At 43.0% G+C, this 19,393-nt stretch overlaps 1 protein-coding gene across 4 annotated transcripts in view; it reads left to right on the top strand.

The window, feature by feature from the left end:
- BAHD1 (bromo adjacent homology domain containing 1) overlaps window positions 1-19,142 on the top strand; it is a 73,491-nt gene extending 54,349 nt beyond the window's left edge. For 3 of the 4 annotated variants that reach the window (XM_038406519.2, XM_038406521.2, XM_043516335.1), the window contains exons 3-7: window positions 4,908-5,269; window positions 7,673-7,832; window positions 8,864-8,940; window positions 11,787-11,878; window positions 15,606-19,142. In XM_038406519.2, the coding sequence (XP_038262447.1) occupies window positions 4,908-5,269; window positions 7,673-7,832; window positions 8,864-8,940; window positions 11,787-11,878; window positions 15,606-15,795 (881 nt within the window). In that variant the 3' untranslated portion in view covers window positions 15,796-19,142. Of the gene's footprint in view, window positions 1-4,907; window positions 5,270-7,672; window positions 7,833-8,863; window positions 8,941-11,786; window positions 11,879-14,331; window positions 14,399-15,605 lie in introns of all 4 variants that reach the window. The other variant, XM_038406522.2, reaches the window with a different exon arrangement.
- The last annotated feature ends 251 nt before the right edge of the window (window positions 19,143-19,393 follow it).

The following is a 19,393-nucleotide window of genomic DNA, read 5'->3' as shown; positions in this document are numbered from 1 at the left end:
TGGGACAGAAAGAAGGTGGTCCCTGGTTTGAATTCTGCCCAGGTTAGCAGTAACCACAGTACAATGTCTGTCTAATCTATGGAAAATGAGGGTGTGGTCTGTTTAGTTCCTAGCGGATGAGTGGTCCAGTTTGCCAAATGGCCACCACTGTATATAGCTCTAGTTCAGAGTTCCAGTTGAATCCGAAGGCTGATCTAGACCATGGAGATCGAATGACCCTTTTGTCCCTAGAGGGGCTCACTTTAGTGAAGGGTTGAGGCATGTTGGTAGAGCAGTGTGTGGAAGCTGGCACTGCCTTCTGCACTGTACCTGATCTGCGAACAGTGAAATTCCCAAAAAAACATTTTATTGGGATCTCACAAAATCTCTTATTTGGGTTTTTCTTTCCTTTGAACTCACCAAAGTTACTGAGTATTTCAGCAGATGCTACCTGTGACAGGGCACCGTCCTGCTCCTGTCCCTTCTGTAGCCACAAACTGCTCGGAGACCGTCTAGTCAAACACCTTGTGCAGTGTATTACAGTATTCTCCCAACTAACTTTCCAGAGTTGTGCAACTCTGTATTTACAATAGCATATGCTCCTTTGCTCTCTCAGCCAAGGAGGCGGGGAGACAGAAAGTATCTTCCTTCTGAAAGAGCTTTCCTGGTTCTGCCTCTGACCCTGAAAAGCCTGCCTGCCCGCCATTCTCAGTCTCTCTCTCTTCCCCACTGAGCACATCCTTCCTGTGTGTTTTCTACTTTCTGGGCTGATGGATTCATTAGCCTTGTAGCTCTCTCCTGCCTATCCCCAGTCTATCAATTAGGCACAGCTTTGCTCCTCAAGTTTCCTCTGGGGTGATTTAACTGGTGATCCAGTGTTCAGAGTGCTGGTACAGCTACTGTTGTCCAACCCAGTTTAGAAAAACACCAAAAGATGTTAGCAGTGAGATTTGTAACATAATTGCACCCTGTACATTGAGATAATTAACTCACTGAATGTCAGTGGATTCTTGAGATCCTATTAATCCTTTCCCCTGATTTTGTGTGTAGCCTATTAAACATTGAAACTCAGAAGCATAATATGTTTAATAAATGGTTCAGGTATTTGTGTAGCTTTTTTTCTCTAGCTATGATATCCATAGACTTTGTGCTATGGTTTTTATCCAGGAGCTTTGTCTTCACTACGTAGAGAAATGTCTGTTCAAAATATTTAAAACTGGCTACCAGAATTGTTGTGCCAGGACAATCATATACCAGTACATTTTCAGTATAAAAGCCACCAAGCTATAAAGGAGGTGTGTGTTGCTATTACCAAAAAAAAGTGTAATCTATAAACTGGGATTGCTTAATCTACCTATGAAATGGAATTGTCTCTGAAGATGCAGCTACATGCAGCAATGCTGTAGAGTTTAGGATTCAAAGGGAAGGATAACTTACGCAATTAAAACTGCTGATGGATTTTAGGTAGGCGGATGAATCTTCTAAGTCAAGAGTACAGGATGAGATGGGCTTTCTGGCCTCCTTCTGTTCTAAGAAGGTGCTGTAACTCAGAAGCACTTGAGCGAAGTGCTTTTTTTCCAAAATGTATCTCTGCTGTCTTGGTGTGACCCCCTACCCTGGGGGGCTAGACAGTACATTAAAGTCTCAGTAATAGCTCTAAGGGTTTTAATAACTGAATACTACTTGTGAGAAGACTAGTTCAGAAATAAGAATACTGATCTTTGACATACTGCCTTGAGTCATGACAATCTGTAGTGTACTAAAAGGAATTGGGTCTGGCACCTTGGTGATGCTAGCTTAACATTCGGATGAAAGGGGTGTGAGGATGTTTTGGTAGTGCTCTGAGTGATTTCCTATGTAGAGAGAGAAAAGTTGATGTCTTATGCAGAGGGAGAAGATTGATGTCATCCCTTCTTGGAAATCTGATAGATTAACTAAGGTTCCATGAGTAGTGCCAGTCTGTCCCACAGGTAGGATTTCTCCAACTCTGCTGTATTCCTCCAAACTTTCCCTGCTATAGATTTTTCTTTTTAAAGGCAAGTGGCAAGTTAGCACACTTCTTAAATGTGGTGCATTTGGGTTATGTGTGTTCAAAGGTGTGGACAGGCCCTCTTGTCTTCCTTGCTGAGTAACTTCCATTTAGAATTCTGCAAAATTGGAATACACTAGATTTTCTGCTTTTGCTGAGTGAAGTGTGGAGGGAAGTCTCTTCTAGCATAAATAAAGTTTAATGTTCTAGATCTGGTTTGTTGAGCCTTGTGAAAAAGATCTGAGTCTTTCCTGGAAAGGTCAGCTTCAATGAGTTAAAGGATTACTTTAACCTGAATAATGTCATATGCAGAGAAGAGGGGATAAGGTTGATCCCCCAGTGCTGCCAGCTTGACATATCAAGTACTTTGCATCTATATTCTTGTTGATTACAGTTTGTTAGAGAGGTTAGCTGGGTACCCAGTGGGGCCAAACTGCCCTTGGAGAGATAACTGATTTTGAATGCTGTCATCCTGATAGTGATGGGATTAGTTAAGTGCTGCTCATAGATACTAGCCTTCTCTTTACAGGGGACAGGTGTTAATTTCGTACTCAGGGTAGCACAGTGCATTGTTAGAATGAGGTGCCAGTCTCATTCACTGAGGAGGATGTGTTCGCTTGTAGGTGAATGATGGGGGTCTGCTGTATACAGGTGAAGGGATTAGGCTGGTGCCGTGGGCAGTGCTTGTGTGCCATATCCAGCAGAGAGAGAGAGAGAGAGAGAGGGATTACTCTTGTGTTCTAGTGACAGCAGCCTGCTATGTAAAACTGCACGCAGGGTAATGGAGTTAAGACTGAGCAGACTGGATGAGGAGTTGGCTACAAAGATTATCTATTTTTAGACATGGGAAATGCTTTATTGGTAGCACTTGAAACCAATGAATTAATGGTGATGGAGGGATGCTAGAGAGGTTAAACCCAGGCAGATCATTTTTGGTGGTGGGAATGTATGCATGGCAGATGGGAATGTAGGACATGATGGGGTTCTTGTGGCCCTATTGAGCACCTGTTGAATGAAGTCTTTCCTTTCTTAAGGCAGGTAGCTATTAGTGTGAAGCTGTTTGTCATGCTTCAGTTTGGAACTGAAAAGAGCTTGTGATCTCAATGTCCATGAGGCTGCTACATTACTATCCAGGTCATCTGTGGAATTAGCCTGGGAGCCTAGGCCATAGGGCACCAGAGTTCAGTTCTTAATCTTCACACCATTAAATACAGCTACTCACGATGGCTGTCCAAGTGGTCCCAAATCTGACTCAAGACATGTCAGCTTGTCCATTTAAGAGTTCCTAAGACTTTCCCACATTATCATTCTGGGCTGTTTCTCCTTTATTAGTACAACTGCTCCATTCTCCTTGTGTGCCCCTCTGCACCTTCCAATGTTCTTCCTCCCACTTCACCATCTTTTAAACACCCATCACAATCACCCACTAACCCCATCAGCTAAAGAGTCGGAGGGAAGCTGCTGAGTGACAGAAAACACTCCTCCTCCCAGGGGAACAATGCTCTACATCTGTAGCACTACAGGCTACAAACGGAGCAAGCAGAGAGATCAAGAATCTTTCCGACCAGCTCTATTAGCTATACTTGTTTTTATAGCTGTTGCTGCTAATCTGTGAATGCATCTTTCTTTTGTTACTGCTCCTATCTCCAAGGATGGTGATTGTTTCATAACCTTTTACAGCTCACTGAGTGGGAGGCAGAGGGCAGCAGTTTCCCGCTGTCTAGAGCAGCCTCAGCCATGCTTCACTCTGTAAATTGAATCAGTTATTACGCTGATTCTCTTAAACTGCTTTTATTTTTAAGGCGGTGCCCGCTTGGGGACCTGAAGATGTATCAAAGCAGCTGTCTTTGTGAACCTTAGTGCTGTCTGAGATTGCCTGAAGCTGCCCTGTTGGCATTTCCAGGATGCATGCTTTCAGATTTATGAAGCATGGGGATTTTCTTATGTATTGGGCTGTTTGTTAAGCTGGGGGCTCCCTCCCTGCTGGAATTGATAATGCTGTGTCACTAGACTTCTTCAGATCTAAGCTTCTTTCTTTTTTACTCAGGCTTATTTCGTGGATTGAACGCTTCGGGCACTGGAAATTTTGGATGTGTATTATCATTGTAAAATGCTTTGGGATGCTTTTGGAAGGCTTTGTCAGCTGACTTGCTAGCCTGTGGTAGTAAATATGTCTGCTTCTGGGATATAGGGCTGTCCTAAAGGCAACAGCACATGCTTTGTTTCAAGTTCGGCCCCATGTTTTATCATTGGTCTGGCTCTCATTAGAAAAAGCTCTTCAATTTCACTGACTAAACTTAATGCCTGCGTTGGCACCTTGAAGGAAATTGGCTTTTGGATTAGTATGGAGGGATAGATATGTAAGGCTAAAAGGGACCTCAAGAGGTCATCTAGTCCACCACCCCGTGCTGAGGCAGGGTTGAGTATGTATAGACTGTCCCTGACAGATGGTTAATGTATAGTTTAGTCCTTTGCGAGTTCTCACTTCTCTCACACAATAAGCCCTTTTGCTACTCACCTTTATGTGTATGTTGACAAACTGGAATCTCTGTATCTAGTCTAGTATATCACTTAGGGTGCTAACCCAGCCCTTTGTACATAAGAGGCTGGCACTACCAAGGGGCATATCAAATGGGTTTGTCATAGTGAGGATGTACTTCACTGCATTTTCAAAGCAGCATACTCAAGTGTCATTGCTTTTAGAATCGAGCAGTAGTACAAAATGTTTCCTAGTACAGGAGGTCCATACTTAAATAAAAGTATTGTCTACTACTAGTAGTGCAATAAAGAGAATTCCTTAGGAAAGTATTGCTTAGCTTGGGATCATCCTGCTAATTTAGTCATTATCAAGAAACTGCAGTACAAATATATCACTCTCCCCCTCTTCCCCTCTTGTTAGAAAGTTGCAAATCTCTGGATCAGCTGAGCCTCACAATCCCTGTGGCAGGGCACCCTGCATCACCTGCCCACCCACTCTCAGGATGCCCTGTGCCCAGTGTGCCACCAGCTGCAGAACCAGTTCCTCACTTGCAGACCCCCAACTCGGAACCCCAGACCATGGCCCGAGAGTGTCCACAGAGCTCCAAGCCCCCCAGTGGCTCCAAATCTGGTCTTCGAAATACTGCTGGCTGTTTACATGCCTGTGATAGCAAAGCAGCAGGAGGTCACTCTCATCCAAAGCAGCAACGCATCAGCAGGAGGAGAGCAACCAATGGCTGGATCCCCGTGGGTGCAGCCTGCGAAAAGGCCGTGTATGTTGTGGTAAGTGCTGGAAAAATTCTGCTTTCCTATGTATGCCTCCAAGCATGCTGCACTGTAAACTGAGATCCTGTAGGGACAAGGAAGGGAGGTTGCAGGATTTCAGGTTAGGTAGACTTGCCTGCAGGTACAAGAGCATTCTCCAGAGTGATACTCCTGCTGTTACCTCTGTCACAGCACGATCTCACTGGATGTCATCCAGCATTTCTTTAATAAGGGAACAATTGGATTGGTGTAAAACATTTTTGCTGGGCTTTGGGGCTGAGCCACTTGATGGTTGGCTTCTCGTTCTTTCTCCAGTACTGCAGCAGCACATGCCCTGGTCTGCCCTGGCGTCTGGTATGACAGGCAAGCAGAGAAAAAGCCTAAAAGGAAAACCTGCTTCTCCTGCTCCTCTTCCCAGATAATTGAGAACGAGTGCTGCTGGGTTTGTAGTCAGAGAGGGACAGCTGCCTCCTGTAAGCCAGGACACAGGTGCTGGATCAGAGAAGCAGTGAACCCCCAAGAGGGAAGTGGCAAGTGGTACCTTCTATCCCCAGTACAGGGACTAGAGGAAGCAGCAATATAATGGCAATTCTAAGGCAAAAATAGCAACTGCCAAGCTGCTTGAGCTTGTCTCGTCAGCCATTGGTGGTGCCTGTAGCTCCAGCAATAATCCCCCTCTGTTGCCCAGTACATGGCCTTGGGAAGGACACAAAGTCAGTCCAATGGGGGCCCCTCCAGCCCACATCTTTTATGCCCTATTTATAGGGCCTAGCCAGCTGTTCTTCTCCATGGGGGTTTCCCAACTAGGCTTCCCCCTTCAACCGATCTCTGGCATTCTGAGCCCATAGGAGTAGAGATTTGTCCCTGTGAGGTAACTCTGCTGCATCAGGGGTTACCCTGCTCTGTGGTTTCATTTTATCCATAATATCAAAGTGTACACACAAATTTGGAAGAAAAAAAAATCTGAAGGAAACTATCCCATGTCTTGGGGCAGAATAGGTGGCTCTTAACTCAGAGAGTATATCTACACTGCAAAAAACCAACCCTGTGGCAGAGTCTCAGAGCCCAGGTCTACACACTCTGGCATGCACTGCAGAGCTAAAAATAGCTGTGTAGACATTCCCACTAGGGCTGGAGCTTGGGCTCTGAGACCAACCCCCTTGCTGAGTTTCAGAGCCCAAGCTCCAGCCTGTGTGGGAATGTCAGCTTTGGGTTTTGTTTTGTACTGTAGATGTATCCATAGAGGCAGAGCCTGTTACTCTTGTTCCTCATGCCCAAGAGGTCAGATGGGAGCAGAGCAAAAAAGCAACCTTCACCCTTTAGGCTTTTTCTTTGCTCATTTGTCATGCTGGGGACACGGGTATGTGCTGCTGTAGTGCTGGAGGAAGAATGAGAAGCCAAGAAACAAATAACTCAGCCCAAATATTTTTGCACCAGCCCAATTTATGTTGTCACAACTCCTTGACCTCACTTTGTTAGTAAAGTGGATTTCACTTTGCCTATATTTTCAAGAGGACATATTACATGTTGTTGCATTCTTACAAATAGTTTTTAACAGTCTCTTAGGAAGCATAACTATTATATTTCAAAACAAACAACAAATTTAGTCTCCAATTGCACCAGTAGCATAAGCATGGAAACCTACAATATCTAGGTTGGTAATATTAAAAATTCGTGGTCAGAAGAACACTTACTTGAAAGCAGGTTTGTGTGTGCACAGGTATAGGAATGGTCACTTTTGATTAATTTAAAATACAATGGGGGAGATGGTTTCGAAGTACTACTTTTTTCTTTTAGACTAGGACTGATTCTTAAACTGGCATGGTGAAGATTCTGCAATCTACTGTACAGAAGCAATAGCAGTACGTTTTCTCCATAGCCTTTCTGAACATCAGACTGGTGGCCATACCTGATCTGAAGACACTTGATTACTGAACCCAGGAGAAAGAGTACTTGTGGCACCTTAGAGACTAACAAATTTATTAGAGCATAAGCTACAGCTCACTTTATCGGATGCATTTGGTGCCTCTGCTTTTTCCACCAAATGCATCCGATGAAGTGAGCTGTAGCTCACGAAAGCTTATGCTCTAATAAATTTGTTAGTCTCTAAGGTGCCACAAGTACTCCTTTTCTTTTTGTGAACCCAGGAGAATGTTCTGTGGCTTTTTTTTCTAGGTTCATTAGCAAATAGTTCACACTCACTTTTCAAATTTGCCCTCTGGATATAGAGATGCAATGAGTGGGTTTGTGCTATGTGACTTCTCTCTGGGAGCTCTTGCATCCAAGGTGCACCACTTCGGACAGGGTTTTTAGTGAACTGTTTTAACCAAGACCAGGAAGATTAAAGGCAGCTTGGATTAGTTGTTCTAAAGTATTTCCTAGCCTAACATTTTGCCTCTCTTTTCCCTGCCAACACTGTAGAATGAGCCAGAGCCAGCTGTTCGTAAGAGCTACCAGGCTGTGGAGAGAGATGGGGAAATTATCCGGGTACGAGATACAGTCCTTTTGAAATCAGGACCGCGAAAGAAATCTATGCCTTATGTGGCAAAGATATCGGCGCTGTGGGAAGACCCAAAAACAGGTACTGGGCAGAAAGCCAGAGTACATTATGTTCACCCTCTGTCTGTCAAATCCCAAAGAACTGAGTGGAAATGGGTTAATGGCAGAATTGAGTAGCGGACGCTAATTTGCCAGAATAACTCACCACTACCGGTTTGGGTGATAAAGGGAAGGAGCTAGGTAATCAAAGCCCTATAGCTGTGCATGGTGAACTCTGCTACAGGAACTGAAATTTCATCTTTGTAATCATTGACTCAGAATCAGTAATTGTCCTGAAAGCATCTGCACAGATCTACCAACTAAAGAGCTTTGCAACAATTTTGCCCATGTGATTTAGTAGAAGCAGGTATCTCATGAACCACTAATTGTGCAAATATTCTAAACAGTTTATAATCTGGGAGATGAAGCATTGATTTGTAGCTGCAGAAGTTCTTGTATTAGCACTGAAAATCATGTAATGGGGACAAGCCGAACGGTAATTGGAATAGTGTGATTTTGATTGTAAGATCCCATATCTGACAAGTCTCCAGGGCTAGAGCCTAATTCTTTGTATAAATTGGAAGCTTAGTATGCCAAATGGTACAGAGCAAGTCATACCCCTGACAGCTTGTGAAATAGCAAAACTTAAGATGGTAAGGCCACTGCTGGGATCATGCTAGTAGTGCTTTTTTTGCATTTGTCCAGGACTAAATATTGCAAGTCCTAAACCTTGGACCCGTGTACTTGACAAATCCCAATTCAGCTGCTATTTTATATTTGAACAAAACAGTTTGGCTTTGTTGACTAGTGACCTCTTCATCTGGAACTGTGAATAGTTATTAGGTGGTGAGGGTACAATGGAATAGTGACGCCACTTGTTTTACCTAGTCAGTTGCTATAACAAAAGGAAACTCAGCTCAACATCAAATATTTATCACGGTATAGCTGCAGTTAGGTGAGAGCTATGGAAATACAAGGACTGATGGATGAAACAGAAGAGCTGAAACTGGATGGTGATACTCCTTAATGCATGTTTTCATCACTGACTTCAAAATGTCTCTTGTCTCCTTCCAGGGGAGCTAATGATGAGTCTCCTGTGGTATTACAGACCGGAGCACACTCAGGGAGGTCGCAATCCCAGCATGCATCAGGTGAGCAGTCCCAAATACCTAGTTGGGATGGTTAGGGGATATTTGGCAAGGATCCACTCTATTCCAGGGAGATGGGACTGGAATGAACATCCCTGCTCAGCATTCATGCTTAGCCCTTCATAACACATAGAGACAGGATCCTTGTCACACTGGTCTCCTGGCTGCTCCACAGATGCTGCCATATTTTTGTGTTGAATGGGTAAAACCAGTGTGTTTCACGTAGGACACAAGCAATCTAATGCTGTGAGTAGCAAGGATGGGTGGTAACAGAAGTATCTGTACCTTTCACAGGACCTTCTTTGCTTTAAAATTTACTATTTTCTCTGGTCTGAAAACAGTCCTATGCCACTTTATAAAAGATGCTATTTGGCTTTAGCTAGGGGAAGGTGCACTGTGTTGGGAATCAGAAAATGCTGTGTTTTGTATTAAATCAAGACTGAATGTCTTTCAAAAAGATAGGCTTTGGTTCAACCAGAAGTTATGAGCTCGATGCAGGAATTACTGGGTGAGAATCTCTGGCCTGTGTTATGTGGGACATCCGATTTAGGTGATCTTAATGGGTCCCTTCTTTCCTTAAATCTATGAATTGAATTGACTTTCTATTAAAAATTCCTCTTTTAGGGGATCAGTGCAGTCCCTCTGGCCTTTGAAATTAGACATACTAGACCAAAAGCTCCTGTTCCCTTTTTGTATAATGTGAAAGTAAATCTGTATAGGACAGAAAAGGGTGGATTTATTAGGAGGCTTAAGAAGGATACTGTGCTCCTTCTGCACAAAGGGTTCACTTTTAAAAGTAAAACTTGTGACCCAGTATGTCTTCAAACCCAGGCCTGTTGCTTTGCTTGGTTTTGCATGGAGGGGGAAAGGTACATTTTTAAACCAAAAGAGCACAGAGATTAGAGAGGAATGAGTTAGTGCCATTTTTCCATCCAACAAGTCCACAATGTGCTGTTTTTAAATTCCATTCAGTAGTTGTGCGTGCCACATGTACAATCCCCAATTTTTTTTTTGGAAACCAGTTTGATACCTTGTGACATTTTAGTCCACAAATGAAATCTGCGGGTATCTAGCTGCATTTTAGTGCGTAGAGAGCAAGAAGTTGGGTTAGGGAGGAACTACCTCACTTTCCTCCTTCCACACCTGTCTTGCTATACAAAAAAGGCTTTAAAAGGAGAAGCTGCCACTGGGCTGAGTAGGTGGAATAGGCTTGCCAAGGATGACTCAGGTAAACTTGATTCAAGGAGGAAACCAAAACATTCACACACCTCTATGGGTTGGGTTTGTTTGTTGGTTAGTTTTTTGTTGCTTGTCTAGTTGTTGATCACGTTCCCAGACTCTGACCCTGCTTCTGAGGCTGTAGTGAAGCCTGTCCTTCACCTACGCTGCTTCCCTGGGGCTCCAGGTGAAACGAACCCTGAAGTACATTCCTGGCTGCTGCTTCCAGGCACTTGCACAACAGCACCCTTATTACCCCAGGTTTCAGAGTAGCAGCCTTGTTAGTCTGTATTTGCAAAAAGAAAAGGAGGACTTGTGGCACCTTAGAGACTAACATATTTATTTGAGCATAAGCTTTCGTGAGCTACAGCTCACTTCATCCGATGAAGTGAGCTATAGCTCACGAAAGCTTATGCTCAAATAAATTTGTTTGTCTCTTAGGAGCCACAAGTCCTCCTTTTCTTATTACCCCAGATCCTCTTTGCTTCTGATTGCCACACCTAATACTCACTAAATTAGCTCCAGCTGGGTTGGCCTATGCCCAGTGGCAGCACTTGTCAACCCCTCCCTAACTGCTTCAGATGCACCCTTTCGAGACTCAAACTGGGGAGAAGAGGCTACTGCCATTTCTTCATCACTTAGAATAGCTCTTTCAGTTGATGGGGGAGAGTTGGAGAAGAAAAGGGGACAATTTATTTAGTCAGAGACTGATCACTACAGTAATTTAGAGGCTAATGGGAGAGGTTGGCTAAGTACCATTCATACTCCATTCATATCATTTATTTGTGAAAATTCATCAGAAAAGATTTCCAGCTCAGGAAAGAGAAAACAGAGACTGTCCCCCAGGGTATTGGAAATGGGGGAGGAAGAGAGCTCCTGCCTTCTGCCTAAGTTGCTAAACAATGGTGGGGATTGTAAGAAGGTTCCTTCTTTGACATGCAATTTCTCCAGTCTTCCCATATACAGTTCTAGAGGTCTGACATTGGGATTGGATGGGGTGAAAAATCCTGTCTTTACTTTGGATTTCTTTGCATCTTGGGCCTTGTGTAGTATCTCCCCTGACAGACATTAGAGACATTTTCCCCTCTAAGCTGTCTTCTTGCTGAGACTGGTATTGGAAGAGCATTTTTTGAAAAAGCTGCATTTCATATTGCTCAATGCAGCATTCTGAAAGGTCACCTGGTGAGAAGCACTTATCACAATATAAGTCACAGCCTCTCAATTGCATTTGAAATGAGAGATTTGGTTATAAGCAGTATCTCTGAGTTGCCTGATGGTGGCAGCTGTCTTACTGAACAGTGATATTTGCAATACATGTGGAGACCTGACAATATAAAGTAGAATGGTGGTGAGTTTATGTGATGGGAAAGCTATAACATTTTGGTCAAAAGTTAAACAGTGAAGTTCTTTTGGTCACTAAAACAATTAGGCTATAAAATTATAACTGTAAATTGTTTGGGTTAATTGCAACATCTGACTTGTAGGGGGTTGTGCTTTCTCTTTAAGAAGCGTGTTGTTGCATGTGTGCATAGCCTTTCTCTTCTTTAAGGAGAGTAAACGTAGGACTGCTTTGTCTCTCTAAGCGCTCCTGTCCAGTTGAGTGACTGTCCCCATTGTATATCCGTTTGCAGAACGAGATCTTTGCATCCCGACATCAGGATGAAAACAGTATTGCCTGCATTGAGGAAAAGTGCTATGTTCTGACCTTTGCAGAATACTGCAGGTAGGTGGTGCTCTTAAGTTGCAAAAGCAACAGCAAGTTATCTCTGTATCACCAGTTCTTTTCAACATTTCTATTACCTGATCTCATTCAGCAGAACTGCGTGTGCTTTGCAGCCTACCTCTTCTAGGTAAATTTGCAGTACATTTAGTGAATGAGAGGGCTGTGCTAATCTAGGAGTGTTTGTCATGCTCTAGCTCCTTTGGGTATCTCTTTGCTTTGTGTTTTATAAACACTTTGAGCGGTTTGTAAGTGTTTACACATGCATGACCTTTCTACTACAGAACTTGCTCATCAATAGACACAGTAAAACACACTAACATTTCAGTTACAACACTGGAGTGTAATAGAGAAACCCATACAATATTCTACATTTCCTCCACATGCACATGTGCGCTCCAAGTTCAACTGAAATGCATATGCCTAATGTGTTTGCTGTCCTTATCACTCTTTGTAGGCATGCCTATAGTATCAGGTGTTTTGGTAATTAGGTCACCCAATATAGTGACTAGAGAAGTATTTAACTGACTTTACGGTTTAATTTTTGCTATTTTTAATCAGTCTGAGTGACCAAGGACTTCAGAGTATCTGTATTTTCTAACAGATTGCACCATTTAAAGTAACAGTGGCAAAATAGAAATTAGCTTTAAAGTCCAGATCGTAGGTTATTAAAATGGAAAATAACCCTTTAAAAAAGTATCCTATTTTATGTGCTTTTCCTGTGTGCTGTTGGTTGCATTGTATGCTTTGCTCATCTTGGGCAGTAAAACTAGCTTAGACAGTTTCACACTGTTCCTTATGCTGTATTCCAGTGCTTCACTGGGTTTCTAAAAATGATCTTGCATCCCGATATCAGGATGAAAGGTCATTTCCTACAATAGTTATTTTTAATTAAACAAACTTATACTGATTTTTACAAAAGTTCTTTTGCACACCATGTACATCCTGGTTCTGAATTACATGCTGCTTTTTTAATAAGTCACTCCCTGAAAAAGCAGACATGAGTGACTGGGAATAATATACCATTGGGCTTCTGCACTGGTTTGAAAATTCTGGACAGGAGTCCCATTTCCCTGTGGCATGGCTTGACAGAGGTAGGCAGATGTTACATTAAAGCAACTAGAGCAGCGCTGAACTGTTTAGAATTTGCCTTTTGGAACTTCAATAAAAATGGAATAAATCCACTCTGAGTAATTGGAGAATTAAAATAATTTGGAAAGACCACTTTCTGTCATTTTCCTTTTGGTATAACTTAGCTTTCAGAAGGACTTGCTAAAGTGAGCCATAGAATGAAAATGTAGTGAAGAAAAGCTTGTTTATACAGTGAGTCCCTGCAAAAAAAAACCCAGGATGTTCTAAACCACCAGCAAAAGAGGACAGGTTTGTTCCTACTCTAATTGCTTTGAACTTGTGAAGTTGCATCAGTTCTGACATGAAGCTGCTGTGATTAGAATACAGCCTTTCCTCATAAATTACTGTATGCTGAGGGGTTGCCCATTTCAGAACCCACAGCAGCTATTCCTGACTCTATGGCCACATGCTGAGATATTTTTGCTGCACAGTAGAGCCAACTTGACAAATTTTGTACTAATTGGACCTGTTGGCGGTGTTCCTTAGAAATGTGCCTCTCTGCATACTGTACAAGTGGTCCACTGCTGACCTGTGCTAAACTGAAAAGGAGTACTTGTGGCACCTTAGAGACTAACAAATTTATTAGAGCATAAGCTTTCGTGAGCTACAGCTCACTTCATCGAAATGAAGTGAGCTGTAGCTCACGAAAGCTTATGCTCTAATAAATTTGTTAGTCTCTAAGGTGCCACAAGTACTCCTTTTCTTTTTGCGAATACAGACTAACACGGCTGTTACTCTGAAACCTGTGCTAAACTGGTTTGAATGCTCAGGGAGTCTAAAGACATCAGCAAAGGCAGTGGGAAGGTGTTTTCACAAACTGGTCAGCAAAGCTGAATTCACTGGCTCAGAAGAACCTCCTATACAGATTCTTGTTCAGATAACCACTGTTGCACAATGTGTCTTTGAAACCACTTGAAGAACTGATAAGTAGCATGATCTGTGGTATCCATTTCATTGAGATCTTGCAGATATCCTCCCCCATTCCTAAGTGCCTCGATTCAGGTGAGAGTTCAACCAGCTGGGTTAGTAAGCAGATGCCCAAAATTACATAAGCTTTGTTCATGGTGATTCCATCCCAGTGCTACCACAGTCGTTGCAAAGTAAGTGTTTGAACTCAAGCTAGATAGGAAAGAGATCTTACCTGTGGATGGAGGATTTTGCTGCTTCATTGGCAGCTCTGTCTCTGGGGTATGTACCAAGCACAATGCTAAGAGTTCTCACCATGAGAATCATGTTCAATCACAATCTGATTACCGAAGTCCATGTTTCATCAGTGGCCAATAGTTGTTTGTTTGGTTTTAATCTTCAAAATATTTCAAATGTAGGCGCTTTCTTCCCGATGTCGACCTTAGCATGGAGATGCCAGCCTTTGATCTTTAGGCGGGATTACTGGTATGTGCACACTTGTGCCCTTTAACCACTCCAGCTCTGCAGCTATTGCAGAACAAGCTTGGCTACTGTGCAGGAGTCTTCGCCCACAAGTTTTACACCCACATTCCATAGGTTTTTCACTTGCAGAACAGGCAGCTAGAGTATCACTATTTTATGGCTATACTCATATAGCTTCATGTAAGAGGGCTCTTCTACGTCAGGTATTGTCTGCTTATGTCCTGCTGCTACAGCTGAGCTCAGTGAGGTTCTTACAGCTGCTTCGCTATAAATAAACTCTAGAAAGTACAGAAGGCAGGACCTTCTCTGCAGTGCCAGGAATGCTGTCCTTTCCAACACGCCCCACTGAATGTTTGTGTCATCCCACTGGGCAAGGCTCAAGGTTTTTTATTTTACTTGCTGATTTGTGGCATGCTTTGTTCTGCTCCTGATCTCAGCTCTGTTTGTGCACGTTCTCTCCATTCGAGCTAAAATGTTTATATTTTTAAGGTGCCCAGGAGCCTTCTGCCATGAGTGCTTATAAATTGAAACACTGTGGTATAATTATCAGGTTGACTGGCTGGCAAATCGTTTTATATGCACACATTTTTTTCTGCAAATGTCCAGTCATTGTTTTAAAGTACTATAATCCACTAGGGCATATTCCTCCTCCTGCACCAGGCTCACAAATGGCAGGTGTTGGTCCAGAGTATCCAACTCCAGTATGCATTAATTTAAGTTTGTTTTGTCATGCTGCAGCACCAATAAAAGGCGTTGTTGACTCAGAGAATGGAGTGTTCTGTGACCTGGCTTCTGTTCTTGCTTTATTTGAGCAATAATCTTTTTCCAATGCTGATCAACAGAAATAAGGCAAAGGTGTTTAAACAATGCAGATTAACTGTTGCAATCCTCCATACTGTAAAACTGTACAGAATCTACCAGCCAGGAAATCTAAACTAGTGTGCTATTTGGTAAAGCTCAGAGTAGTTATAACTTGTAAACCAACCTCTAGATCTTTTTGGAGAAAGGATAGTTCTATTCCAGAATCCATAACTTTATCCTCCCCACTCCTGCAGTAGCCTGGCAGGAATATACTATAATGGGTATAAAGGAGCAGAAAGAGAGTATAGTCTCTTCCAGCAGGAGGCCTTAGCAGGAAAAGTGAAAGCTTGAGCAGTGAAGGCACTAAATGAAGATTCCCTGTGACATTTTGTATTTAATCACATTGCAGATTTTGTGCCTTGGCAAAGCGTCGTGTCGAGGGGATCCCAGGCAGGAAAACAATGATGGTTCCTCCGTCAGAAGAGTATTCCACCCCTTCACATCGCAAGGTGCCAGAGGACACTGATCCTGATCTGGTTTTCCTCTGCCGCCATGTCTATGATTTTCGACATGGGCGCATCTTGAAGAATCCGCAGTAGCAAAACTCTTCAGTCCAGCTATGGTGATGACAAGTGGCACCAGAGAGCCAGTGGCAGGTTGACCGTCTGGGACATCCACGCATGCTCAGCAACTTTTCTAGTACTGCTTGCAGGCCAGAAGGAACATCCAAGCACTCTGTCCTCAAATACTGAAAAGATTTCCGCATTCAGGAACAGATCCCTGTCAAGGAAGGCCAGCAGTTCAAAGCACAGCACTTCATTAAAGAGGATAAATTAAAATATATACCTATAAATAAATATATGTATATAGATATAGGTACTTGCATATGTAGATCTATATCTATATATGTATATAGAGATGCATATATTGAGAGGGGTTTTGCAGGGGAGAAAAGCCAGTATACTAAATCCAAAGCCATCATTGGTGGGGGTGGTCAGAATATGTAGGAGGGATGCTGTGGTGCAGGTATGAGTCAAGCTGTGATAGGTCCATGGTTTTCATGTCCTGATGTGAAGAGAGAGGGCAAATCCCGGTTCATTTGCATGGTGCAGGATAGTCATGCTTGCCCAGCAGAAAAGGCAGGGTGTAGCGATTCTTGATGTCACTGCCACTTCAAAATCCAATAATTCCTCGTGAAGTTGTGCCAGGTGCAGAGTGGCTGTCTGCCGTATTGAATAGTTTTTGCTTTGTAAAGGGAGAGGGATTCCTTTTCTCTATACAGTTTTTCTGCAGTCTATGATTTACTACCCAGATTGGGGCCTTTAGGCAGGCCGTGAACTCTGTTTCAGCTCCAAGGAAGAAAACGGGGCGAGGGATAGTAGGCCTTACCTCACGCCTTTATGGAAAGCTGCATGTCTGTCAGAGATCCTTGGCCAACAAGGCACGCTTCCAGCAGACACGTACTGTTGTAAGATATGGAACACACGAGGTTTGCTCTGTAAGTGAAAGCCATGCTTTTCTTCTCTTTAGGATACTTGTCTCCTTGCCCTCCTTGACATCAGAGGCTATCCCTAGCAGTATGAATGGTTTATTCTCTCCTTTCCAAGTTCAGTTTTCTTTGCTGTAGTTTAGTCCATGTAGAATCTAGATGTGCACATTCCACCATAGGTGGGTAAGCTAGAGGCAGGGGAAGAAATGAAAAATATTTCCTTTGGCTATTTCATCCTAAAAATGACACCTGACACAATTGTTTTGGTCTTGGGCATGGTCATACTGCTGAGAAAATTAGCAGTGCTCTCTTTTGGCACTGCCTTCCATCCTCCTCCCCTACCACTTATACTGACATCTGAACATGCTCACCAGGGTGGCTTTGTGGCTTCTGAAAGGAACTGACCAATGAGACGTGTGCGTTGTTGAAAAATGCTACCTGATTCCTACAGATACTTTTGCCTCTTGCCTTATGTGTATAGATCCTAGAGATACTTTAGTTTATCTTAACACAAACTATTGAAGTTAATTCTAAAGAAAACCAAAGGACAGCATAACAGAGTCCATTGAATCAGTCACACAAAGCTGGGAATCCATTTGTAGATTGCACTAATTTAAAGAATGAGAATCAACACTGTATCAGTCCATGTACCTGCTGACTGCTGGAGTCACTCATCTAAACTAGGGACCTGCATTTTCAGTTTTGGGGGTGCCTGAACTAGTGTTAAACAATAGAAGTGTTCATACTGCTTTAATGTTGTTGTCCTTTAAGTGGAAGTAGCACTACCTGTACTCACCATGGACTCTGACAGAGCTGGAATCAAGGGGATTTCCCTCTTGCTCTGATCACTGACGCTACGCCTACCTGGCCTGGAGAAAATATCCCTACCACATTCAATTCCGTTAAGTGAAAATAGTGCAGCCTGTGTTTCTGTTAGTACAGGCGTTATCCATAGATTTGCTCTACATACCAAAGAGGGGAATGTTTATGGAAGGACAAGAGGATCTTGAAAGAAGATGGGAAGGTCTGAGGCCCATGAGGGCCATGCCTCGAAGTGTGGCACATGTTCACCTGGTCTCAGTGGACAATTCCTGCTCAGTATTCCAGAGGATGATGAAAAATTCCAAAGTCCCTGCCAATGCACCCCAGAGAAAAACTCCCAAGCCTTCATTTTCAAGAGGTTTAACAGTAGGCACTGAGCACAGATCCATAATTTAAGCATCTAATCCCACTTATACCTCAAGGTACTGTTGGTGTCAAGTAATTGTCTGTGTTTTCCTTAACAATTACTTGGAATAAGGAGTTCAGGCCATTGGCACTACAGAGCGCATTTCACTACAGCATCAGGGCAGGGTCAGGAGTAACCTCAGGGCTCTCACTTGGCCAAGTGAGAAGCATCATAGAGGGGATGCTCACTGGTTCTAGATGGGAGGACGGTACAGCTCCTGCTCCCTCATAATAAACAGTGATGTGTTTGTGGAGCAATATTATAATTTCTGTAGCTGCTGCCTGCCCTTCTGGTCCCATGGTGAGAGGTAATTGTTGTGGCTACAGGGTGAAAAGGGGTGCACAGGGAAAATGGAGCAGTGGGACTAATACAGGGGAAACAGCCCAGATTGATGATAGGAACCCCTTATATGGACGAGCTGATATGTCCTGAGTCAGATTTGGGACCCCTTGGAGAGCCATTCTGAGTAGGATCAATGGGGTCAGGGACAGTCCATGCTAAGATGTCTGGGTATCCTCTTCTGCAAAAGGAGTAGCTTTATTTACTGATGTCATGACAGGGTTTCTCAAGCCCTCCTGCTAATTCAAATCTGCACACTACTGCAAAGTCAGTAAAGCGTTTACTATCCAGTCTCAGAAACCACAGTCACTTGCTGAAAATCTTACTTCTCCTGGTTCCTCCCTTCCCACCCACCCCCCAACTGTCCTACCTCCTTTCCAGGTGCAGGAAAAGAAATCCAACTTGCCCAAAGGGGAGAGGAAAAATTGTATTTACCCAGGTTCTGGGATGTGCTGTCACACCCGTCCAGAGAGGAGAAATCCTGTCTCTTCTGATGTTATGTCAGAATCTGCTTCAGGCCAAGAACATTGTTCAAGACTCACATGGTTGCTTATGCTGTTGTGCAAACAGCATGTAAATGAATCAAAATGTCTTATCCATAATGAGAATATTTCATGCTTTTTTAATCTATTAGATATGGAAATATTTTTTGAAACTGAAAATGCAGTCGGTAGAATTTAAATTGAAATGTAATACATGTAAAATATATTTTAGTTGAGAATTTTGTAAAATGCACTTTTTTGTGTCTCTTCCCTGGTTTCCCAGATCTGTATTTCAGTGTTTACAGATGGAATGAGAGCATTCCCTATACCCTCCTTCTGTGAGAAAGATATATTAGAAGTAATTCTTAAAAAATAAATTTGAAAAATTGTATTGATTTAGAAAACAAATGTCAAGTGTTGCGCAGTTTTTATTTTCCGCTGTCACTCAGAATTCCATACGGCTTCCAGCACTGGCCAGTTTTCAGGCTGGGGGGCTCTTTGAACAATTTAAGAGGAGAATTGAGTAGGTGCCAGTAATCCAGAAACCAGAAGTGAGCAAGATTGAGTCGGTTAGGAGCAGATGTTAATGTGCCACCTTGGTATGTGTGATTGATGGGAAACTTGCAGTTGGGAGCAAGGGGTGGGGGGGTACTCATGGA

Source organism: Dermochelys coriacea, chromosome 6 (genome assembly GCF_009764565.3).
Source record: "Dermochelys coriacea isolate rDerCor1 chromosome 6, rDerCor1.pri.v4, whole genome shotgun sequence".
Lineage (NCBI taxonomy): Eukaryota > Metazoa > Chordata > Testudines > Dermochelyidae > Dermochelys > Dermochelys coriacea.
This window is presented reverse-complemented; position numbering and strand designations above follow the sequence as displayed.